The 26275-nt window shown below is 41.0% G+C and overlaps 1 protein-coding gene across 1 annotated transcript; it reads left to right on the top strand.

Annotated features, from left to right (window-relative positions):
- The first annotated feature begins 1228 nt into the window (after positions 1-1228).
- LOC138846068 (tripartite motif-containing protein 64-like) lies at positions 1229-26275 on the top strand. The gene is made up of 5 exons (XM_070060650.1): positions 1229-1288; positions 13951-14295; positions 22870-23118; positions 23854-23876; positions 24690-26275. The coding sequence occupies exons 1-5, from the start codon at positions 1229-1231 to the stop codon at positions 25093-25095; spliced, it is 1083 nt and encodes a 360-aa protein (XP_069916751.1). The 3' UTR covers positions 25096-26275.

The raw sequence follows: 26275 nt of genomic DNA, 5'->3' as shown, positions 1-26275 counted from the left end.
TGCACCAATCAGAAGCCAGGAGCCAGGAGCTTCTTCCGGGTCTCCCACGTGGGTGCAGGGGCCCAAGGACTTGGGCCATATTCTACTGCTTTCCCAGGCCATAGCAGAGAGACGGGTTGGAAGTGGAGCAGGTGGGTCTTGAACCGGCACCCATAAGGGATACCTGGACTTCAGGCCAGGGCATTAATCCACAGCACCACAGCACCAACCTCATATATTTCTTGCACATAACAATTTTATCATTATTATAGTGTTATTATTATTCATTGATTTTTAATGAATTTGTAGCAGACAGAAGACAATTAGTATAATTTTCCTTTTATTTAAACTACAAAACTACCAGTAATTTTTTGGACTTCTAAGAAAAATGTATGTCTTATTAAAATGTTTTTACATGAGTAGTTAATTATCATTTAATTTATTATATATAAATAGCCTTCACTGGTAATACACATTCTCATTTTTTTTGTGAGTGGTGTATTACAGTTTTTTTTTTCTTTTAGATTTATTTTATTTTAAAGTCAAAGTTACACCAAGATAGAAGAGGCAGAGAGAGAGGTCTTCCATGTGCTGGCTCACTCCCCAACTGGCCTGAACAGCCAGACCTGCGCTGATCTGAAGCCAGGATCCAGGAGCTTCTTCTAGCTTAGCCAAGCCAGTGCATGGGCCCAAAGACTGGGCCATCCTCCACTGCTTTCCCAGGTCACAGCAGAGAGCTGAATCTGAAGTGGAGCAGCTGAGACTCGAACCAGTGCCCATATGGGATGCCAGCACTGAAGGCAGTGGCTCCACCTGCTAAGCCACAGCACTGGCCTAGAATTTTCATTTTAAACATAGTTATTTATTTAGGTCTGTCAAAATTGGAAGTTTTATACCCACCCAGGAATCGGAGGCAAAGGTAGTCCAAGGTTCAGATAACCTGTTTATTGATGTAAAGCTTCAAATTGTAAAAAATTTCCGTTAAAAGAATTTCTTCCTTGCCTATCCTCAACCAGATCCCAGATTCACTGAGGGTTCATTAGGTATCTATGTGTCTGATATTATACAAAACAATAAGGATGGCAGAATAGTGAGGGCGTGCACCGATAGTCCGGGAAAAGATAATTTGATAAAAGTGGAGTTACTGTAGCCTCAGGAAAAGGCTCAGGGAAAAATTGCAGAGGAAACTCTTCTTTATCTAGTGGATGTGGCACGGAGGACCTATGGGGAGAGCAAGGTCACCCACCACATGGAAGCCAAGCCACGGGAGCCAAGCCGCAGAGTCTACGCGCCAGTGATGGAAGGGGAGGTGAGAGAAAAACCTCGGTAACCCAAGACATTGGCGAGTAAAGGCAGAAAGAGCCTACAAAGAACGAGGCCTGAAGCCCCACTGGGGAGGGTTCACCAGGCTGACTGGAGGAGAGGAAAAATCGAATAAATAAGGGGAACCAGCACGGACATTAGCCTCTCTCTCCACTCACCTTACAAAGCCGAGCAAGACAAAGAGCAGGCGCCATTTTACCTATGTAAAGTGGCACGCACTATTTTGCGTATGTAAAGCAGCGCCCCTCATTAGCCAAGCAGAAAAACCTGACTCTGGTGGGGAGAAATAACGGGAGGTTAACACCTGGTGAAAGTGTGGAGCTAAGGAACTGAGACTGTGAAAATCTGGGGGGGGGGGGGCGGGGAACAAGAGAACTCACCGAATACAGAAACTTGGTAATCTGGGCAACCTGGTAAGAGACTGCGGAGAAATTTGACACCACACTAGGGCTGCATAAATTCTTTGTGTGGTCCCAGTGGTAAGCAGACAAATACACACAGGGGCCAGATATCATACATCAATTACTCTCAATTCCACTCAGTTGTGTGGAATTACTTCCCAACTACAGAGCTCTCTGGCCACACCCATCACAGCCTCTAAGGATCCATCAAAAGCAGACAGTCCACTTAATCTAGAGTCACAGTATAATGAGAAAAAACACCACACCAAAGAAATCTCCAATATGCCAAACAACAAACGCAGAAACCAATGTAACAAGAACAAGGAAGACACTATGACACCCCCAAATGAAAAAGACACCCCAATTCAAGATTATGAAGATGATGAGATAAAAGAAATGCATGAAGCGGATCTCAAAAATTGATAAGAACATTAAGAAGTTCTCAAAAACAAATTCTTGAACTACAGAAATCCTTAATGGACAAGATAGAAAATCTCTCTCGTGAAAATGAAATATTAAGGAGGAATCAAAATGAAATGAAACAACTAGTAGAACATGAAACTGTGATAGTGACAAGAAATCATAATGAAATGAAGAATTCAATAGATCAAATGACAAACACATTAGAGAGCCTTACAAACAGAATGGGTGAAGCAGAAGAGAGAATATCGGACTTGAAGACAGAGAACAGGAAAGGATACAGTCAGACCAAAGAAAAGAAGAGGAAATTAGAAATCTAAAACATATTGTCGGGAATCTTCAGGATACTATTAAAAAACCCAACATTCGGGTTCCAGGAGTTCCTGAAGGCATGGAGAGGGAGAAAGGATTAGAAGGCCTTTTTAGTGAGATATTAGCAGAAAATTTCCCAGGTTTGGAACAGGACAGAGAAATCCTAGTACAGGAAGCTCACAGAACCCCTAACAAACACGACCAAAAGAGATCCTCATCATGACACGTTGTAATTAAACTCTCCACAGTGAAACATAAAGAAAAGATCCTAAAATGTGCAAGAGAGAAACGTCAGATTACCCTCAGAGGATCTCCAATCAGACTCACAGCTGACTTCTCATCAGAAACTCTACAAGCTAGGAGGGAATGGCGAGATATAGCCCAGGTACTAAGAGAGAAAAACTGCCAGCCCAGAATATTATATCCTGCAAAGCTATCATTTGTGAATGAAGGTGAAATAAAGACATTTCATAGCAAACAGAAATCGAAAGAATTTGTTGCCAATCGTCCAGCCCTGCAAAAGATGCTTAAAGATGTGTTACACACAGAAACACAGAAACACGGTCATCAATAGGAAAGAAGGTAAAGGAAAGAAACCTCACAGCAAAAGATCACAGGAAGTTCAAAACATACATTAGAAAATATCTTTGGCAAATGGGCAGGGCAAAGTTACTACTTATCAATAGTCACATTGAACGTTAATGGCCTGAACTGTCCAGTTAGAGGACACCGATTGGCTGATTGGGTAAAGGAATAAAACCCATCTATTTGCTGCTTACAAGAAACACATCTTTCCAACAAAGATGCATACAGACTGAAAGTGAAAGGCTGGAAAAAGATATACCATGCCAACAGAAATGAAAAAAGAGCAGGGGTAGCCATCTTAATATTGGACAACATAAACTTTACCACAAAAACTGTTAGGAGAGAAAAAGAGGGGCACTACATAATGATTAAGGGATCAATTCAGCAGGAAGATATAACGATTTTCAATGTATATGCACCTAATTACAGGGCACCGGTTTATCTAAAAGATTTGTTAACGGACTTAACTTAAAGGGAGACTTAGACCCCAATACAATAGTACTGGGGGACTTCAATACTCCACTCTCAGAAATAGACAGATCAACAGGACAGAAGATCAACAAGGAGACAGTAGATTTAAATGACACTATAGCCCAAATGGATCTAACAGATATCTACAGAACTTTTCATCCTACACATAAAGCATTTACATTCTTCTCAGCAGTACATGGAACCTTCTCTAGGATTGACCACATACTAGGCCATAAAGCAAGTCTCAGCAAATTCAAAAGAATTAGAATCATACCATGCAGCTTCTCAGACCATAAAGGAATGAAGTTGGAAATTAGCAACTCAGGAATCCCTAGAGCATATGCAAACACACGGAGATTGAACAACATGCTCCTGAATGAACAATGGGTCATAGAAGAAATCAAAAGAGAAATCAAAAACTTTCTGGAAGTAAATGAGGATAACAGCACAACATACCAAAACTTATGGGACTCAGCAAAAGCAGTGTTAAGAGGAAAGTTTATATCAATAGGTGCCTACATCAAGAAATTGGAAAGGCACCAAATAGATGAGCTTTCAATTCACCTCAAGGATCTAGAAAATCTGCAGCAAACCAGACCCAAATCTAGTAGGAGAAGAGAAATAATTAAAATCAGAGAAGAAATCAACAGGATTGAATCAAGAAAAACATTACAAAAAATCAGCCAAACGAGGAGCTGGTTTTTTGAAAAAATAAACAAAATTGACACCCCATTGGCCCAACTAACTAAAAAAAGAGGAGAAAAGACCCAAATCAATAAAATCAGAGATGAAAAAGGAAATGTAACAACAGACACCACAGAAATAAAAAGAATCATCAGAAATTACTACAAGGACTTGTATGCCAGCAAACAGGGAAACCTATCAGAAATGGATAGATTCCTGGACACCTGTAACCTACCTAAATTGAACCAGGAAGACATCAAAAACCTAAACAGACCCATAACTGAGACAGAAATTGAAACAGTAATAAAGGCCCTCCCAACAAAGAAAAGCTCAGGACCAGATGGATTCACTGCTGAATTCTACCAGACATTTAAAGAAGAACTAACTCCAATTCTTCTCAAACTATTCAGAACAATCGAAGAAGAGGGAATCCTCCCAAATTCTTTCTATGAAGCCAGCATCACCTTAATTCCTAAGCCGGAAAAAGATGCAGGACTGAAAGAGAATTACAGACCAATATCCCTGATGAACATAGATGCAAAAATCCTCAATAAAATTCTGGCCAACAGAATGCAACAACACATCAGAAAGATCATCCACCCAGACCAAGTGGGATTTATCCCTGGTATGCAGGGATGGTTTAATGTGTGCAAGACAATCAATGTGATACACCACATTAACAGACTGCAGAAGAAAAACCATATGATTATCTCAATAGACGCCGAGAAAGCATTTGATGAAATACAACACCCGTTCATGATGAAAACTCTAAGCAAACTGGGTATGGAAGGAACATTCCTCAATACAATCAAAGCAATCTATGAAAAACCCACAGCCAATATCCTATTGAATGGGGAAAAGTTGGAAGCATTTCCACTGAGATCTGGTACCAGACAAGGATGCCCACTCTCACCACTGCTATTCAATATAGTTCTGGAGATTCTAGCCAGAGCTATTAGGCAAGAAAAAGAAATTAAAAGGGTACCAATTGGGAATGAAGAACTCAAACTATCCATCTTTGCAGATGACACGATTCTTTATTTAGGTGACTCAAAGAACTCTACTAAGAGACTATTGGAACTCATAGAAGAGTTTGGCAAAGTAGCAGGGTATAAAATCAATGCACAAAAATCAGCAGCCTTTGTATACACAGGCAATACCATGGCTGACGAAGAACTTCTAGGATCAATCCCATTCACAATAGCCACAAAAACAATCAAATACCTTGTAATAAACCTAACCAAGGATGTTAAAGATCTCTACAATGAAACTTACAAAACGTTAAAGAAAGAAATAGAAGAGGATACCAAGAAATGGAAAAATCTGCCATGCTCATGGATTGGAAGAATCAACATCATCAAAATGTCCATTCTCCCAAAAGCAATTTATACATTCAATGCAATACCAATCAAGATACTGAAGACCTTCTTCTTCTCAGATCTGGAAAAATGATGCTGAAATTCATATGGAGACACAGGAGACCTCGAATAGCGAAAGCAATCTTGTACAACAACAACAAAGCCGGAGGCATCACAATACCAGATTTCAGGACATACTACAGGGCAGTTGTTATCAAAACAGCATGGTACTGGTACAGAAACAGATGGATAGACCAATGGAAAAGAATTGAAACACCAGAAATCAATCCAAACATCTACAGCCAACTTATATTTGATCAAGGATCTAAAACCAATTCCTGGAGCAAGGACAGTCTATTCAATAAATGGTGCTGGGAAAATTGGATTTCTACGTGCAGAATTATGGTGCAAGACCCCTACCTTTCACCTTACAGAAAAATTCACTCAACATGGATTAAAGACTTAAATGTATGACGTGACACCATCTGATTATTAGGGAGCATTGGAAGAACCCTGCAAGATATAGGTCCTGGCAAAGACTTCTTGGAAAAGACCCCAGAAGCACAGGGAGTCAAACCCAAAATTAACATTTGGAATTGCATCAAATTGAGAAGTTTCTGTACTTCAAAAGAAACAGTCAGGAAAGGGAAGAGGCAATCGACAGAATGGGAAAAAATATTTGCTAACTCTGCATCAGATAAAGGGTTGATAACCAGAATCTGCAAAGAAATAAGAAACTCCACAACGTCAAAACAAACAACCCACTTAAGAGATGGGTCAAGGACCTCAATAGACATTTTTCAAAAGAGGAAATCCAAAGGGCCAACAGACACATGAAAAAATGTTGAAGATCACTAGCAATCAGCGAAATGCAAATCAAAACCACAACAAGGTTTCACCTCACCCCGGTTAGAATGGCTCACATGCAGAAATCTACCAACAATAGATGCTGGAGAGGATGTGGGGAAAAAGGGACACTAACCCACTGTTGGTGGGAATGCAAACTGGTTAAGCCACTATGGAAGTCAGTCTGGAGACTCCTCAGCAACCTGAATATAACCCTACCATTCAACCCAGCCATCCCACTCCTTGGAATTTACCCAAAGGAAATTAAATTGGCAAACAAAAAGCTGTCTGCACCTTAATGTTTATTGCAGCTCAATTCACAATAGCTAAGACCTGGAACCAACCCAAATGCCCATCAACAGTAGACTGGATAAAGAAATTATGGGACATGTACTCTATAGAATACTATACAGCAGTCAAAAACAATGAAACCCGGTCATTTGCAACAAGATGGAGGAATCTGGAACACATCATGCTGAGTGAATTAAGCCAGTCCCAAAGGGACAAATATCATATGATCTCCCTGATCGGTGACAACTGACTGAACACCAAAAAGGAAACCTGTTTAAGTGAAATGAACACTATGAGAAATGGTGACTTGATCAGCTCTTGCGCTGACTGTTGATGAATAACTTAAGATGGTATCCCTCTTAATATTTTTTTGTTTGTTCTACTTAATACTTTTGGTTGAATACTGTAATCAATACACAGGTATTCTTAAGTGATGAAACTTAACTGAAAAGTGATCACTGTTAAATATAAGAGTGGGAAAAAGAGAGGTAAGAGATGTGCAATTTGGGACATGCTCAAGCTGACTTGCCCCAAATGGTAGAGTTAGAAACATACCGGGGGATTCCAATTCAATCCCATCAAGGTGGCATGTACCAATGCCATCTCACTAGTTCCAGTGATCAATTTCTGTTCACAATTGATCATAATGATAGGACTAAGAGCCAAAGGGATCACATAAACAAGACTAGTGTCTGCAAATACTGATAGAATAAAAAAGATAGAGAATGATCCAATATGATAAGCGAGATACACAGCAGACCCATAGAATGGCAGATGTCCTAAACATCACTCTGGCCTCAGAATCAGCCCTTAAGGCATGCGGATCCGGCTGAAAAGCCCATGAGAGTATTTCAGGCATGGAAAGCCAAGACACTCTTGGAAAAAAAAAAAAAAAACCAAAACAACAAAACCCTAAATGAAAGATCTCCACGAGTGAGATCTCAGTGGAAAGAACAGGTCATCAAAGAAGGAGAAGAAGGAGGTACCTTTCTCTGAAGGGAGGAGAGAACTTACACTTTGACTATGACCTTGTCTAAATATGATCAGATTCGGTGAACTCAAAAGGCTTCCATAGCCTTGGCAGCTCATAACAGGAACCTAGGGTGATTACTGATGCCATAAACAAGAGTGTCAACTTGTTAAGTCAACAATAGAAGTCACTGTGAACTTACGCCTCATGTAGGATCTCCATCCTTAATGTGCTGTACATTGTGATTTAATGCTATAACTAGTACTCAAACAGTATTTTTCACTTTATGTTTCTATAGGGGTGCAAACTGTTGAAATCTTTACTTAATCTATGCTAAACTGATCTTCTGTATATAATGAGTATTGAAAATGAATCTTGATGTGAATGGAAGGGGAGAGGAAGTGGGAAAGGGGAGGGTTGTGGGTGGGAGTAAAGTTATGGTGGGGGAAGCCATTGTAATCCATAAGCTGTACTTTGGAAAATTATATTTATTAAATAAAAGTAAAAAAAAATAAAAAAACTGATATACTAAAATTAAGTGGATAAGTTATTTTGTGAGCCAATTTTATTTTTGAAAATATTGAAGTCTTCATTTTTTGAAAAAATATATTTTCTTTTTTTAAACTTTTCTTTAGTAAATATAAATTTCTGAAGTTCAGTTTGTGGATTACAATGGCTTTTTCACCCCCATAACTTCCCTCCCACCCGCAACCCTCCCAACTCCTGCTCCCTCCATTCACATCAAGATTCATTTTCAATTATCTTTATATACAGAAAATTGATTTAGTATATATTAAATAAAGATTTCATCAGTTTGCACCCACACAGAACATAAAGTGTGAACTACTGTTTGAGTACTAGTTATAGCATTAAATCACAATGTACAACACATTAAGGACAGAGATCCTACATGAGGAGTAAGTACAGTGACTCCTGTTGTTGACTTAACAAATTGACACTCTGTTTATGGCGTCAGTAATCTCCCTAGGCTCTAGTCATGAGTTGCCAGGGTTATGGAAGCCTTTTGAGTTCACCGACTTTGATCTTATTTAGACAAGGTCATAGTCAATGTGTAAGTTCTCTCCTCCCTTCAGAGAAAAGTACCTCCATCTTTGATGACCTGTTCTTTCCACTGGGATCTCACTTGCAGTGGTCTTTCATTTAGATGTTTTTTTTTTTTTTTTTTTTTTTTTCAGAGTGTCTTGGCTTTGCATGCATGCCTAAAATACTTTCATGGGCTCTTGAGGCAGAGCCGAATGCCTTAAGGGCTGAATCTCAGGCCAGAGTGCTGTTTAGGACATCTGCTGTTCTATGAGTCTGCTGTGATATATTTTCATTCCTTTGAAAGGGAGAGTGAATGAGAGAGAGGGACAGCAAGAAACAAATCTTCCATTAGCTGTTTCACTCTTCAAATTGCTGGACAGTTTGGGCTGGGTCAGTCTGATCCAGAAGCTTCATCAGTATTATATCTCCAGATGCTCTTTCATTGATTTTTTTTATATATCTAATACTATACATAACTTCCTTGTATTGATATGTGAATGTAAAAATATAATTCAGCTTTCTATTAATTTAGGCTTTTTGATACAATATCCTCTTAGTGGATATAATAAGAGGATATCTGGATTTCAAATATTTACAAATATCAACTCTCAGGCCGGCACCATGGCTCACTTGGCTAATCCTCCACCTGCAGTGCTGGCACCCCGGGTTCTAGTCCCGGTTGGGGTGCCGGCTACTAGTCCCGGTTGCTCCTCTTCCAGTCCAGCTCATTTCTGTGGCCCAGGAGGGCAGCGGAGGATGGCCCAAGTGCTTGGGACCCTGCACCTGCATGGGAGACTGGGAGGAAGTACCCGGCTCCTGGCTTCAGATAGGCGCAGCGCTGGCCATAGTGGCCATTAGGGGAGTGAACCAACAGAAGGAAGACTTTTCTCTCTGTCTCTTTCTGTCTATAACTCTACCTGTCAAATAAAAAACAAACAAATATATACTCTCAAATAATTATTCATTTCAATCAAGAGAACTGTTGTGTAATTTGAGATTGATCCAATTGCTTTTAACTAAATCACCTGGAAAGAGTTTCCCAAAGAATGATGGAAAACAGTGCCACTCCCCCAGTCCTCACTGCCTCAATAACCACATCAGGGTGGGGATTGCTCATCTTCATATAAAGGAATCACCCAGTCACAATTTATTCAGTCCTGAGGCTTGGTGTTGACTGGGCTGTGGAGACCTTCTGATCCTTCAGAGCCCAGGGAACTCAGAACCACCTACCTTACCTAGTGTACATTCCTGGAAGTTGAAGAGGACCAATTCCAATCACCAGGTGGGTACTGAATCCAAAGAAATGAATTCATCCTTTTTACCTTAAAGCTTGAAAATAGAGGGATTTTCACTGTATAACTCAATGATAAGCAGACCTATATAGCTCTCAGGCCCAGGTTCATGTGTCTAAGAGATAATTATAACATTTTTTCAGTGAGAGGCAGAGGGTCCAATTCTTGGGCCATTTACCACGGCTTTCTCAGGAATGAAAGTAGGCAGCTGGATTGGAAGTAGAGCGGCTGGGTCTCAAACCAGAGCTCCCACATGGAATACCAGCATTGTGAGCATGCCCTAATCCACTATGCAGAAGGCCAGCCCCTAAGTTAACCATTTAAGAAAACATCTGAGACCATGGAGCAGAGGTCTGGGGGCCACTCTGGGGGAAAAAAATACTGGGAAATGTTCACAGAATTGGAACAACCCAGAGAGCAGCATCTGAAAGACCCTAACTATGGGTGTGGGTTTGTGATGTAAACTACAACAGGACCAGAGTCCTGCAAGGAGGGTGGCAGCATGGAGGAGGTGGTTCCTCTAAGGCAGAGGAGAGCCACAAAGCCTTCTGCCATCCTCCCACCCTCTAATGTACTGCCAGTGTCAACTTGTGCAAAAGCCTGGCACTCTCAGCCCTCAGTGAAAATGTCTCATGGAACCATGTGCCTCAGGTCGACTTACGTACATCTCCCAAACCCGGTCTACATTTTGCTTGTCTCTTAGCCTCTCGGTACTGTTTTCTGTACCTTGCTAATCCAATTAATCACTTTCCCACTTTCCCTGTAACCTCATCATGGAAATCCAATTTTTTCTGAAGACAGAGGCTCTCAGTGAGTGGGTTTGGTGGGTGGGTTAGGTGAAATCCTCTAAAAGGGGACACACCCAGAGGAGTTTAGACCAGAACAGAGGATCCTGATCTGGAAGCAGCTGTGCGTTGGAGAACTGAAATGACCAATCACATCTGCACTTCCCAAGGTGAGACCACTCATAGCACACACTGTGAGCATAGAATTTAGAGGACAGGCTTTCGTGTTCAATTTCTTTTACAAAAATACTTTAAACTTAAGGATCAGTTTACAAATGACTTCTCAAAGCTTTCATGTGGCTTTCCTACTTATTTTTTTTGGACAGGCAGAGTCCTTTTGCCATTGGTTCACCCTCCAATGGCTGCTGTGGCCGGCGCAAAGAGGGGCAACCAGGACAGAATCTGGCGCCCCAACTGGGACTAGAACCCGGTGCGCCAGCGCTGCAAGGCGGAGGATTAGCCTATTGAGCCACGGTGCCGGCCTGGCTTTCCTACTTATTTTAAATGATATCTGTAATGAAAGTATCCATGATTAGAACATTCGTATATATTGATTTGTGTGATTAATTATTTGACTTTTTATTCCATGTCTTTACACATCACTAGATTGTAAGTTAGTTGTTAAGGATTTCTGTTTCAATTTTTACACAAGTCACAAGTCAGAGAGTGAGAGAGTTCTTCCATCTGCTGGTTCACTCCCAAGTGGCTACAATGGCCTGTGCTGGGCTGATCTGAAGCCAGGAGCCAGGAGCTTCCTCCAGGTGTCCTATGTGGGTATTGGGGCCTGAGGACTTGGGCTGTCTTCTATTTCACAGGCTATAGCAGGGAGCTGTATCAGATGGAGCAGCCAGGACTCAAACGACACCTATATGCACTTGCCGGTACTGCAGGTGGCAGCTTTACCCGCTAAGCCACAGCAACTTCCCCAGGATTCCACTTATATAATAGATTGAGCATCTGTGAAGTTTGGGATCTGCCCAGGTCTTGTGGAACCAATTTCCTGTGGTCACTGAGAAATGAGTATTAGCTTTTATACACATCAAAATAATCCTAAATGTTTGGAAATAATTTGAAAACCCTTATTCAAGAGTCTACTAACTATGCCTTAAAAAACTGATTCATAGACTACTTGTAAAAAATGTTCAAAACAGAGCCAACCAACAGAAAAGTGCTCCCAAGTTACGATATGTGTAACTTTGGGAAAATAAGTATGAATCATTCATGCCTCCATTACCTGCATCTGTGGATATTCTAGAATAGGAAGGAGCCCCAGTATTCATTATCATTTTGGGGTTTGATTTAAAGAACAATTGGGCAGAGGCCAGCACTGTGGCATAGCAGGTAAAGCTGCCGCCTGCAGTGCCGACATCCCACAATGAGGCCGGATCTAGTTCTGGCTGCTCCACTTCTGATCAAGCTCTCCACTGTGGTCAGGGAAAGCAGTAGAAGATCATCCAAGTCCTTGGGCCCCTGCACTAACATGGGAGACCCAGAAGAAGCTCCTGGCTCCTGGTTTCGATCAGCATAGCTCCACGCGTTGCAACCATTTGGGGAGTGAACCAGTGGATGGAAGACCTCTCTCTCTCTCTCTCTCTCTCTCTCTCTCTTTCTCTCTCTCTCTCCCTCTCCTCTCTCTCCTCTCTCCTCTCTCTTTCTGTCTGCCTTTCCTTCTCTCTCTCTGTAACTCTGACCATCAAATAAATAAAGAAATATTTAAAAAAAACCAATAGGGCAATTGCTGCCCATTGCTGTAGTTGACTGTTCACATTTTCAGAATGTGACTATCCCTCTGATGACATGAACTGACTCTGGGAAAATCATATTTTCTCAAACTGGAAATGATTTTTGCATTTTATTACTTGAAGAAAAGGGCTTGGGTTACAGTTGAAAAAGAAACTCACCTGCTTAGTATTTTAGAAATCAAGCATTCAACTTAACACTGATTAAATCAAAGAATATTAGATTTAGCCTAATCTCTTAGTTGATTTCTTCATTAAAGTACCTCTATGAATTAAAAGGCAGGGAATATAGACTTTCAGTATGGACCCCATGGCTTTGTGAGCATTAAAGCCAAGGAGTCCTGGAGGAATGAGTAGCAGAGAATAGCAGAGAAGAGAGAGAGAGAGAGAGAGAGAGAGAGAGAGAGAGAGAGAGAGAGAGAAAGGAGGAGGAAGAGAGATTCAGGAAGAAATACTGATCTTGTGTTGCTTCTAAGCCAATGAGCTAATGCAAATAAACCTTGGAATCATCTCATCTTTTACCACAATCTTAAATTTCTCCAAATAAGTTTGTTACATATTTTATTTTATTTTTTTATTTTTGTTTGACAGGTTGAGTTATAGACAGTGAGAAAGAGACAGAGAGAAAGGTTTTCCTTCCGTTGGTTCATTCCCCCAGTGGCCAGTACGGCTGGCGCTGTGCCGATCTGAAGCCAGGATCTGGGTGCTTCCTCCCTGTCTCCCATGCAGGTGCAGGGACCCAAGCACCTGGGCCATCCTCCACTGCCCTCCCGGGTCACAGCAGAGAGCTTAACTTGAAGAGGAGGAACTGGGACTAGTACATGGCGCCTCAGCCAGGGTTAGAACCCTGGGTGCTGGTGCCACAGGTGGAGGATTAGCCAAGTGAGCCATGGGGCTGGCCTGTTACATACTTTTTTATTATTTATTTGAGGGATTTTTTTATTTATTTGAAAGAAATATTTTTATAAAGAGGTAGAGACAAGGAGAGAGATAGTGGTTTGATTCTCTGCTTCACTCTCCAAAATGTCCCAACGGCCAGAGCTTACCCAATCAGAAGCCAGGAGCCAGGCTCCTGGGACTCCTTGTGGGTGGGTGCAATGGCCCAAGGACATGGGTCATCCTCTGCTCCCTTCCCAGGCACATCAGCAGGGAGCTGGTTTTGAAGTAGAGCTGCCAGAACCCAAAATGCCACTCATCTGGGATGCGGGCCCTGCAGGATTTTACCTTCTGCGCCAAGTATCAACCCAGGTTACTTGCTTTAAACAACCATAATACATGTATTACTTTCTTATTTCTGTCAGATTGTAGACCCAGCATATCTCTATTCATGTTGATGTTGTCTAGTTTTTTATGGGGGCAAGTACAGGGAGAATCTATACACAGATCTTTGCTTTCTCTCATTGGGGAAGAACAACTTTATTTCTTTTTGTTTCTTAAAGGATCTTACTAGAGTCATGGATCCAGATTGCAAGTCTTCCAGCGGGAACTCACATGCCCAATTGGCATGAACTTCTTCCTAGACCCAGTTATGATAGACTGTGGACACAACTTTTGTAGATCCTGTCTTTCTCTGAGCTGGGAGGAAGCCGAGACTCCCATGTGCTGCCCAATGTGTAAGGAGATGTCAGAGAAGACAAACTTCAAAACCAATGTTGTGCTCAAGAAGCTGGCTTCTACTGCCAGACAGGACCAATTGAACCAGGTCACCAGGTTGCAAGAGCAGGTCCCTGTTGCACAGACAGAAGCAGCAGGGCTCCTCCATGAAGTGTACAAGAGACTGCACTGTCAGCCTCTCTGAATGCCCAGAACCCGAGACACATGGCCACACCATGGTGGAATGTGCTGCTGAGGAGTCCTGGGTGAGTAATGCCTCCAGAGCCATGTGGATTCTCTGGGATCCTAAATTAGAGAGAAAGATGGGGATTTGTGGAAATGGAGTGGAAATGTATGAGAATGGAGATTGTGAATTAGTGATTTTTCCCTGTGAATCCCAAGATGTGAAATTGTCCTTCCATGTTCTTGCTCAGTGTGGCAACATAATCACAATTGGGTTGAGCTATCCTGAATGGGAGTCACCTTAGAAGCACTGTCCTTGCATTTGCAGCTGGTGCAGGTGCAGTACAAGTGGTCATCAGCAGAAACTTGGGCCTGTGCTGCAACTGTGACTGCTTCACAGCCAAGTTATATAAACACAGTATATAAGGAAGTAGAGTTTACTGACTTTATTCAAAATTTCTATTGTGGGCTGGCACCACAGCTCACTTAGCTAATCCTCCACCTGCAGGGCAGGCACCCTGGGTTCTAGTCCTGGTTGGAGTGCCGGAGTCTGTCCCAGTTGCTCCTCTTCCAGGCCAGCTCTCTGCTGTGGCCTGGGAAGGCAGTGGAGGATGGCCCAAGTGCTTGGGCCCTGAATCCGCATGGGAAATCAGGAGGAAGCACCTGACATCTGGCCCCTTGCTTCGGATCGGCACAGCGTGCCGGCCGTAGCAGCCATTTGGGAGGTGAACCAACGAAAATGAAGACCTTTCTCTCTGTCTCTCTCTCTCTCACTGTCTAAATCTGCCTGTCAAAAAAATAAAAAAAGGTTGGGAGTCAAGATGGCAGAATAGGAAGGGAGCACACTGATAGTCCGGGGAGAGATAGTTTAATAAAAGCGGAGATACTGAAGGTTCAAGGAAGAGGAGGGGAGGAAACAGCAGAAGAAACTCTTCCGGAACATGTGATTCACAGCGGACCAGCGTGGGAGCCCACAGTTCGGGACACCAGCAGCAGACTCAAAACACCAGCACTGGAACACGAGGTGAGCCGAACCTCAATAGCCCAAGACACCGGCAGGCAAGCGGAGAGAGGAGACTAGAGGGAACGACCCCTGGTGGGGGGGGGGAGTTCACCAGGCTAACTGGAAGAGAGAGAGAGAGAGAAAAAAAAGGTGACTGGTACGGACACGGGTTTCTCTCTCTCCGCTCACCTCTCAAGGGCGAGCAAGACAAAGAGCAGGCGCCATCTTGGACATACGTCATAAGCAGAGCGACCTCAGGTCTGCACCGGCCCTGAGCCTAGCAGAAAAACCTGACTCTGGGCGGGGCGAATTAACAGGAGATTAGGACCTAGTAAATTTGTGGTGCTACTGAACTGAGACTGTGAAAAAAGAGACGGTGGGGGAGAGAACTCACGGAATTCACGTGAGCACTCTCCAGAGACGCTACAATTCCGTAACTTTGGCAACCCAGTGGGAGACTGAAGGAGAATTTGAGCCCACTCTGAGGGCCGAACAGATTCCCTGTGTGGTCCTTGGGAAAGAGCTTCCGATCTCTGGCTCCTGTGGGTATATCATTTGCCTGCTAACTACCTCCAACTTTGTTCAGCTGTGCAGAATTACTTCCCTTTTGAATCAAAAAAAAGAGAGAGAGAGAGAGAGAGGTTTACCACGCCTAACCTGGGAGTGTCACCTTTGGCACACCAAACAGAGCTCTCAGGCCACACCCATCTCAAGCCCTAAGGCTCCATCAAAAACAGATAGTCCACTTAATCTAGAGTCATAGTATAACAAGAAAAAGCACCACAGTGAAGAAACCAAATATCTCCAATATGCCAAATAACAAATGCAAAAACCGAGGTAATAAAAACAAGGAAGTCACCATGACGCCCTCAAATGAAAAAGACACCCCAATTCAAGATTATGAAGATGATGACATAGAAGAAATGCAAGAAGCAGATCTCAAAAAATTGATAAGAACATTAAGAAGTTCTCAAAAACAAATTCTTGAACTACAGAAATCCTTAATGGACAAGATAGAAAATCTCTCTCGTGAAAATGAAATATTAAGGAGGAATCAAAATGAAATGAAACAACTAGTAGAACATGAAACTGTGATAGTGACTGAAGTGAAAAATTCAATAGATCAAATGACAAACACAGTAGAGAGCCTTACAAACAGAATGGGTGAAGCAGAAGAGAGAATATCGGACTTGAAGACAGAGAACAGGAAAGGATACAGTCAGACCAAAGAAAAGAAGAGGAAATTAGAAATCTAAAACATATTGTCGGGAATCTTCAGGATACTATTAAAAAACCCAACATTCGGGTTCCAGGAGTTCCTGAAGGCATGGAGAGGGAGAAAGGATTAGAAGGCCTTTTTAGTGAGATATTAGCAGAAAATTTCCCAGGTTTGGAACAGGACAGAGAAATCCTAGTACAGGAAGCTCACAGAACCCCTAACAAACACGACCAAAAGAGATCCTCACCACGACACGTTGTAATTAAACTCTCCACAGTGAAACATAAAGAAAAGATCCTAAAATGTGCAAGAGAGAAACGTCAGATTACCCTCAGAGGATCTCCAATCAGACTCACAGCTGACTTCTCATCAGAAACTCTACAAGCTAGGAGGGAATGGCGAGATATAGCTCAGGTACTAAGAGAGAAAAACTGCCAGCCCAGAATATTATATCCTGCAAAGCTATCATTTGTGAATGAAGGTGAAATAAAGACATTTCATAGCAAACAGAAATCGAAAGAATTTGTTGCCAATCGTCCAGCCCTGCAAAAGATGCTTAAAGATGTGTTACACACAGAAACACAGAAACACGGTCATCAATAGGAAAGAAGGTAAAGGAAGGAAACCAAGGAAAGAAACCTCACAGCAAAAGATCACAGGGAATTCAAAGCATATATTAGAACTTATCTTTGGCAAATGGCAGGGCAAAGTTACCACTTATCATTAGTCACCTTGAACGTGAATGGCCTGAACTGTCCAGTTAAAAGACACCGATTGGCTGATTGGGTTAAGGAACAAAACCCATCTATTTGCTGCTTACAAGAAACACATCTTTCCAACAAAGATGCATACAGACTGAAAGTGAAAGGCTGGAAAAAGATATACCATGCCAACAGAAATGAAAAAAGAGCAGGGGTAGCAATCTTAATATCGGACAACATAAACTTTACCACAAAAACTGTTAAGAGAGACAAAGAGGGACACTACATAATGATTAAGGGATCAATTCAGCAGGAAGATATAACGATTTTCAATGTATATGCACCTAATTACAGGGCACCGGTTTATCTAAAAGATTTGTTAACGGACTTAACTTAAAGGGAGACTTAGACCCCAATACAATAGTACTGGGGGACTTCAATACTCCACTCTCAGAAATAGACAGATCAACAGGACAGAAGATCAACAAGGAGACAGTAGATTTAAACAACACTATAGCCCAAATGGATCTAACAGATATCTACAGAACTTTCAATCCTACACATAAAGCATTTACATTCTTCTCAGCAGTACATGGAACCTTCTCTAGGATTGACCACATACTAGGCCATAAAGCAAGTCTCAGCAAATTCAAAAGAATTAGAATCATACCATGCAGCTTCTCAGACCATAAAGGAATGAAGTTGGAAATTAGCAACTCAGGAATCCCTAGAGCATATGCAAACACATGGAGATTGAACAACATGCTCCTGAATGAACAATGGGTCATAGAAGAAATCAAAAGAGAAATCAAAAACTTTCTGGAAGTAAATGAGGATAACAGCACAACATACCAAAACTTATGGGACTCAGCAAAAGCAGTGTTAAGAGGAAAGTTTATATCAATAGGTGCCTACATCAAGAAATTGGAAAGGCACCAAATAGATGAGCTTTCAATTCACCTCAAGGATCTAGAAAATCTGCAGCAAACCAGACCCAAATCTAGTAGGAGAAGAGAAATAATTAAAATCAGAGAAGAAATCAACAGGATTGAATCAAGAAAAACATTACAAAAAATCAGCCAAACGAGGAGCTGGTTTTTTGAAAAAATAAACAAAATTGACACCCCATTGGCCCAACTAACTAAAAAAAGAGGAGAAAAGACCCAAATCAATAAAATCAGAGATGAAAAAGGAAATGTAACAACAGACACCACAGAAATAAAAAGAATCATCAGAAATTACTACAAGGACTTGTATGCCAGCAAACAGGGAAACCTATCAGAAATGGATAGATTCCTGGACACCTGTAACCTACCTAAATTGAACCAGGAAGACATCAAAAACCTAAACAGACCCATAACTGAGACAGAAATTGAAACAGTAATAAAGGCCCTCCCAACAAAGAAAAGCTCAGGACCAGATGGATTCACTGCTGAATTCTACCAGACATTTAAAGAAGAACTAACTCCAATTCTTCTCAAACTATTCAGAACAATCGAAGAAGAGGGAATCCTCCCAAATTCTTTCTATGAAGCCAGCATCACCTTAATTCCTAAGCCGGAAAAAGATGCAGGACTGAAAGAGAATTACAGACCAATATCCCTGATGAACATAGATGCAAAAATCCTCAATAAAATTCTGGCCAACAGAATGCAACAACACATCAGAAAGATCATCCACCCAGACCAAGTGGGATTTATCCCTGGTATGCAGGGATGGTTTAATGTGTGCAAGACAATCAATGTGATACACCACATTAACAGACTGCAGAAGAAAAACCATATGATTATCTCAATAGACGCCGAGAAAGCATTTGATGAAATACAACACCCGTTCATGATGAAAACTCTAAGCAAACTGGGTATGGAAGGAACATTCCTCAATACAATCAAAGCAATCTATGAAAAACCCACAGCCAATATCCTATTGAATGGGGAAAAGTTGGAAGCATTTCCACTGAGATCTGGTACCAGACAGGGATGCCCACTCTCACCACTGCTATTCAATATAGTTCTGGAGGTTCTAGCTAGAGCTATTAGGCAAGAAAAAGAAATTAAAGGGATACAAATTGGTAAGGAAGAAGTCAAACTATCCCTCTTTGCAGATGACATGATTCTTTATTTAGGTGACTCAAAGAACTCTATTAAGAGACTATTGGAACTCATAGAAGAGTTTGGCAAAGTAACAGGGTATAAAATCAATGCACAAAAATCAACAGCCTTTGTATACACAGGCAATGCCATGGCTGAGGAAGAACTTCTAAGATCAATCCCATTCACAATAGCTACAAAAACAATCAAATACCTTGGAATAAACTTAACCAAGGACGTTAAAGATCTCTACGATGAAAATTACAAAACCTTAAAGAAAGAAATAGAAGAGGATACCAAGAAATGGAAAAATCTGCCATGCTCATGGATTGGAAGAATCAATATCATCAAAATGTCCATTCTCCCAAAAGCAATTTATACATTCAATGCAATACCAATCAAGATACCGAAGACCTTCTTCTCAGATCTGGAAAAAATGGTGGTGAAATTCATATGGAGGCACAAGAGACCTCGAATAGCGAAAGCAATCTTGTACAACAACAACAAAGCCGGAGGCATCACAATACCAGATTTCAGGACATACTACAGGGCAGTTGTAATCAAAACAGCATGGTACTGGTACAGAAACAGATGGATAGACCAATGGAACAGAATTGAAACACCAGAAATCAATCCAAACATCTACAGCTAACTTATATTTGATCAAGGATCTAAAACCAATTCCTGGAGCAAGGACAGTCTATTCAATAAATGGTGCTGGGAAAATTGGATTTCCACGTGCAGAATCATGAAGCAAGACCCCTACCTTACACCTTACACAAAAATCCACTCAACATGGATTAAAGACTTAAATCTACGACCTGACACCATCGAGTTATTAGAGAACATTGGAGAAACTCTTCAAGATATTGGCACAGGCAAAGAATTTCTGGAAAAGACCCGGGAGGCACAGGCAGTCAAAGCCAAAATCAACTATTGGGATTGCATCAAATTGAGAAGTTTCTGTACTGCAAAAGAAACAGTCAGGAGAGTGAAGAGACAACCGACAGAATGGGAAAAATATTTGCTAACTCTGCAACAGATAAAGGGTTAATAACCAGAATCTACAAAGAGATCAAGAAACTCCACAAAAACAAAACAAACAACCCACTTAAGAGATGGGCCAAAGACCTCAATAGACATTTTTCAAAAGAGGAAATCCAAATGGCCAAGAGGCACATGAAAAAATGTTCAAGGTCATTAGCAATCAGGGAAATGCAAATCAAAACCACAATGAGGTTTCACCTCACCCCGGTTAGAATGGCTCACATGCAGAAATCTACCAACAGATGCTGGCGAGGATGTGGGGAAAAAGGGACACTAACCCACTGTTGGTGGGAATGCAAACTGGTTAAGCCACTATGGAAGTCAGTCTGGAGATTCCTCAGAAACCTGAAGATAACCCTACCGTTCGACCCAGCCATCCCACTCCTTGGAATTTACCCAAAGGAATATAAATTGGCAAACAAAAAGCGGTCTGCACCCTAATGTTTATTGCAGCTCAATTCACAATAGCTAAGACCTGGAACCAACCTAAATGCCCATCAACGGTAGACTGGATAAAGAAATTATGGGATATGTACTCTTTAGAATACTATACCGCAGTAAGAAACAATGAAATCCAGTCATTTGCAACAAAAAGGAGGAATCTGTAACACATCATGCTGAGTGAAATAAGCCAGTCCCAAAGGGACAAATACCATATGTTCTCCCTGATCGGTGACAACTGACTGAACGCCAAAAAGGAAACCTCCTGAAGTGAAATGGACACTATGGGAAACGGTGACTTGATCAGCATAGCCCTGCCTGTTAATAAACAACTTAATACATTATCCCTCTTAGTAGTTTTTTTTGTCTGTTCTACTTAATATGACTGGTTTAATTCTGTAATTAATACACAGTTATTCTTAAGTGTTGAAAATTAACTGAAATGTGATCCCTGTTAAACATAAGAGTGGGAATAAGAGAGGGAAGAGATGTATAATTTGGGACATGCTCAAGCTGACTTGCCCCAAATGGTAGAGTTAGAAACATACCAGGGGTTCCAATTCAATCCCATCAAGGTGGCATGTACCAATGCCATCTCACGATTCCAAGTGATCAATTTCAGTTCACAATTGATCATAATGAAAGGAGTAAGAGTCAAAGGGAGCACATAAACATGTCTAGTACCTGCTAACACTAACTGATAGAATAAATAAAGGGGAGAGTGATCCAACATGGGAAGCGAGATACTCAGCAGACTCATAGAATGGTGGATGTCCTAAACAGCACTCTGGCCTCAGAATCAGCCCTAAAGGCATTCGGATCTGGCTGAAAAGCCCATGAGAGTATTTCAGGCATGGAAAGCCAAGACACTCTGGCAAAAGATCTCTGTGAGTGAGATCCCAGTGGAAAGAACAGGTCTTCAAAGAAGGAGGTACCTTTCTCTGAAGGGAGGAGAGAACCTCCACTTTGACTATGACCTTGTCTAAACAAGATAAGAATCGGAGAACTCAGAGGGCTTCCATAGCCTTGGAAACTCATGACTAGAGCATAGGGAGATTACTGATGCCATAGACAGGAGTGTCAATTGGTAAAGTCAACAACAGGAGTCACTGTGCACTTACTCCTCATGTAGGATCTCTGTCCTTAATGTGCTGTGCATTGAGATTTAATGCTATAACGAGTACTCAAACAATATATTTCACTTTGTGTTTCTATGGGGGTGCAAACTGTTGAAATCTTTACTTAATGCATACTAAACTGATCCTCTGTAAAAAAAAAAAAAAAGAAATTATCAACTCCCAACTTGACTCTCACTGGGATTAAACATGACAATAGGTCTGATCTGATTTCATCATCACTTAAAAAAAATCATCTATTATTTTTCACTTTATGTTTCTGTGTGGGAGCAAACTGTTGAAATCCTTACTTAATGTATACTAAGCTGATCTTCTGTATATTAAGATAATCGAAAATGAATCTTGATGTGAATGGAAGGGGAGAGGGAGTGGGAAAGGGGAGGGTTGTGGGTGGGAGGGACGGTATGGGGGGGAAGCCATTGTAATCCATAAATCGTACTTTGGAAATTTATATTCATTAAATAAAAGTTAAAAAAAATAAAAAAAATTCTATTGTAAATTTCCTCTTTCATTTTTAAGATTTATTTACTTATTTCAAGGGCAAATTTACACACACACACACACACACACAGAGAGAGAGAAAGAGAGAGAGAGAGAGAGAGAGAGAGAGAAATTTGCCATCCATTTTGAGGTTTTTACCCCAAATAGCCTCGTGACCAGGGTGGGCCAGGCTGAAGCTGGGAGTCAGGATCCTCTTTTGGGTCTTTCATGTGGGTGTCAGATGTTCAAGCACTTGGGTCATCTTCCATTGCTTCACAGGCCATCAGAAGGGAAATGGAGCAGAAGTGGACGAGCCAGGACATGAATTGGTACCCAAATGGGATACTGGTCTAGCTGGTGGCCAATGAGCTTTCCACACTACAATGATGGCCTTATTGTAATTTTCTACCACCTTTAATATCCCAAATCTAAGACTAAAATTAGATTAATTTGTGAAAATATGACCACTCTACTTTATTCAAAATTACTATTATCAGAAAAAGAAAACAGAAGGAAAAACATTAGTGTTCTCAATACTATTCCCTCAACCACTGCCGTTTCCAATAAGTAAGGGGGTGACATATATAAGAACATATTCCATGTTGCTAAATCTTATAATTATTCTGCAGGAAAAACTTTTAAAGGAAATGAATACTTTATGGGAACTGATCCAGGAATTGAAAAACAATGTGACAGAGGAAATTAAAAAGACTCATTCATTCAAGGTAAGAATGAAAAAGATGTTCTTCAATTACTATAAAGTTTTACAATTACCATACTGCTTTGGCAAATTCCATTTACCATGAAGGATTTGTGATTTCCTCCCAGAAGAAGTGGTGTTTTCAAATGATAACTCAGTGATCACAAATCCTGTGCCAGCCAAGATACCTAGTGAGGATACCATGGTTTAGAGGAAACAGGTCATCCCTGTTGACATTTGGGTCATCTGCTGCTGCTTTTCCCAGGCCATTATTAGGGAGCTGGATCAGAAGTGGAACAGCTGGGACATGAACTGGCTCTCATATGGGATGCTCGTGTCATAGGTATCAGCCTTAACCACTATGCTACAATACAGGTCCCTTTTCACTGCATTTCTTAAAGTTTAAATATGGCACTGGTGGTCTTTAATTTGTTCTATATGCCAAGTGTATTTATCCTGCACTGCTAAAATAGCTATTATTATTGATAAACTCAGAAAGACTTGACCAACCCAAAATACGAGAAACTGTCAAAAGCAGAACCATTCCAATACTATCTCATGATTATGAAAACAATCAAATGATGAGAAATCTGTGAAAACAGTGCAATGGTGTTAGGACTGCACTAGACAAGAGTTCAGAGAACAGAAGGTTGAAACACAGATTAGACTAAATCCACGTTCTGAACAGATAAGCTGAAGTCAGAACATTCTTTAAAGAAACTACTTATTGGGGCATGTGTTTTATGATGGAAATATTCAGATGTATAGCTTATTTCCCAATTAGTAAGTATCACATTTCAAAGTAGTGTTATTTACTAATGGAATTAAAGAAAAAACTCAAAAATACTTTTCTAGCCAAAAAAGTAGAGTTGTAGGTTTGTCTCAATACATGCTAACTAGTGGTAGGCATTTGGCACAGCAGTAAGTATCTTGGGCACCTGTACCCCATAGCAAAGTGCCTGGGATTCAGTCCCACCCCAGCTTCCATCCAGCTTCCTGCTAATACACACCTTGAGGGGCAGCAGATGTTGTCCCTAATATATGGATCCATGCTACCCATGTGGGAGACCATGTTTGGATCTTGGCTCCTGGCTCAGGCCTGTTCCAGCCCTGGTTATGGGTATTTGGAGAGTGAACCAGAGACGGAAGATTTCTCTGTCTCTGTGTCTCTTTTTTCAAAGAAATGTAAACATACATATTCAAAGCTATTGAAACAATTAACACTCCGCATGAACGAAAACCCTACTTCACACTATGTGATATGTCCAAGTTCTTTTTCTTATTTTTCTCTTATTTGATTTTTTTTTTTTTTTTTTTTGCCGTAAAGCCACTTGAACCCTCTGATTTCTCAGTTGAGGGAATCTCAATTCATTATGCTTCCTTTCTTCTGTTAGTTTTCCTTGCAAAGTTAAGTGAATTGATTCCACGGGCAGCAAACCTTTGTTTTCAGGACATGGAAACAACATTCATTTATCAGATTGTTCTCTTTCTGCAGCAGATAATGGTCTGAGGAAGGAAGTGGTCCGCTGCTATGTAAGGCTCTCTGAGGATCTCAGAAATTCAATAATTGGCAAAAAAAAAAAAAAAAAAAAAAAGTAGCATTCCCACCCATTCCCAGAGAGCAGAGAGCTTTGCTGTGTGGGGTGCTCAGACCTTCACCTCTGGCAAATATCACTGGGAGGTGGATATGTCATCCTCTTCCAGCTGGATTTTGGGAGTCTGTTATGATTCCAGCACAAGTGATACCAGCAACATTATTCATTTTGAAGAAGCATTTCTCCTGGCCTCCCTGAAGAGTAACAACCATTACGTCCTCTCCACCAGTGTTCCACCCTTAACTCACTATGTGAAGAGGCCCCTGAGTATGGTTGGGCTGTTTCTGGATTGTGACCATGGAACAGTGGGTTTCTATGATGTTGACAAAGGTTCCCTCATACATTGTAACGTTCCAACCCAGTTTACTTCTCCTCTGAATCCCTTTTTTTGCCTTGGTCCCCTGTGAAATGTCAGGTTGGATGATGATTCTTTGTAAACTCCCATACAGAGGAAACTACCACCCTGGGATGTTTTTATGGGAGATATCAGGATTGTTTTTGAGCACACTGTAACTTAATGAGCACAGTGTGGTCATAATTAGAGCATGGTTATAAAACACACAACATACACTGCAATGAGTATATGAACTTTTTCTATTAAAATTTATTTTATTAAAGAGCTTTGCAACTATCACAGTTATCTGATCCCAGTACTTTTTCATCATCTTGCAAAGAAACTCAATATCTATTTGCATATACTCCCCCTGGGCATACCTCCTACTCCATCACCTGACAATTCCTTTTCTGCTTTTTCTTTTGTGGATTTGTATATTCTAAACATTGTATGCAATAGAATGATGAAATATGTGTCTTTTGGGGTCTTGTTTTTCCATTTAGTTGAATGCTACCAAGGCTCATTCACTTGCAAACAGCCTTTTATTCTCACATTTCAATATGTCTTGGGTCAAAGAGTGAAGTGTCATCTCTCTCAGTTTACTAAATAAAACAAATTTGCAAAGGTTTCTCTTCAAATCTTGCCTTTTGTGGTAGATGCAAGTGCCTGACAGGCAATCATTTCAACAAGTCCTGAGCATGCATCACATCTTAGCTCAGAGTTTTTTCCAGGAAGCCCTTTATGACTGCAGAGACCACAGTGATTTCTCTTACTACACACTCTAAGCATAACATCCAACATCACCAATAACCTCCAACATAAATTCAACAAACTGATAGTTAATGATGACTGCTTGAGTGCAAATGCCAAAATTTCCAAATGGAAAATCTGACCTGGTGCTGTATTGCTATTACCCAGGGTACTGCTTAGGACATATTACACAAAACAAATGTAGTGAATGAGTGGACTAAAGTACAAATGAAAGATTAGTATTAACAAAGTTATTCTAACATCAGGAACCTTCATGTTTGGCTTAGTGGTTTCAGATCCACTTGCAATGACCACATCTCACATTGGAGCACCTGGGGACATGGTCTGCTCCTCTCCAGATTCTTGCTCCTTGGTGACAATGGGCACTGTGGGAAGCAACAGGAGATGGTTCAAGTACTTACATAGAAGACCCAGAAATACATTTCTGGATCATAGCTTTGTCATAGCCCAGGCCTGGCTATCTTGAAGAGTGAGTCGGCAGA

The sequence above is a fragment of the Oryctolagus cuniculus genome, chromosome 1, assembly GCF_964237555.1.
Source record: "Oryctolagus cuniculus chromosome 1, mOryCun1.1, whole genome shotgun sequence".
Lineage (NCBI taxonomy): Eukaryota > Metazoa > Chordata > Mammalia > Lagomorpha > Leporidae > Oryctolagus > Oryctolagus cuniculus.
Note: the sequence above shows the minus strand (reverse complement) of the source record. Positions and strands in the feature narration are given on the sequence as shown.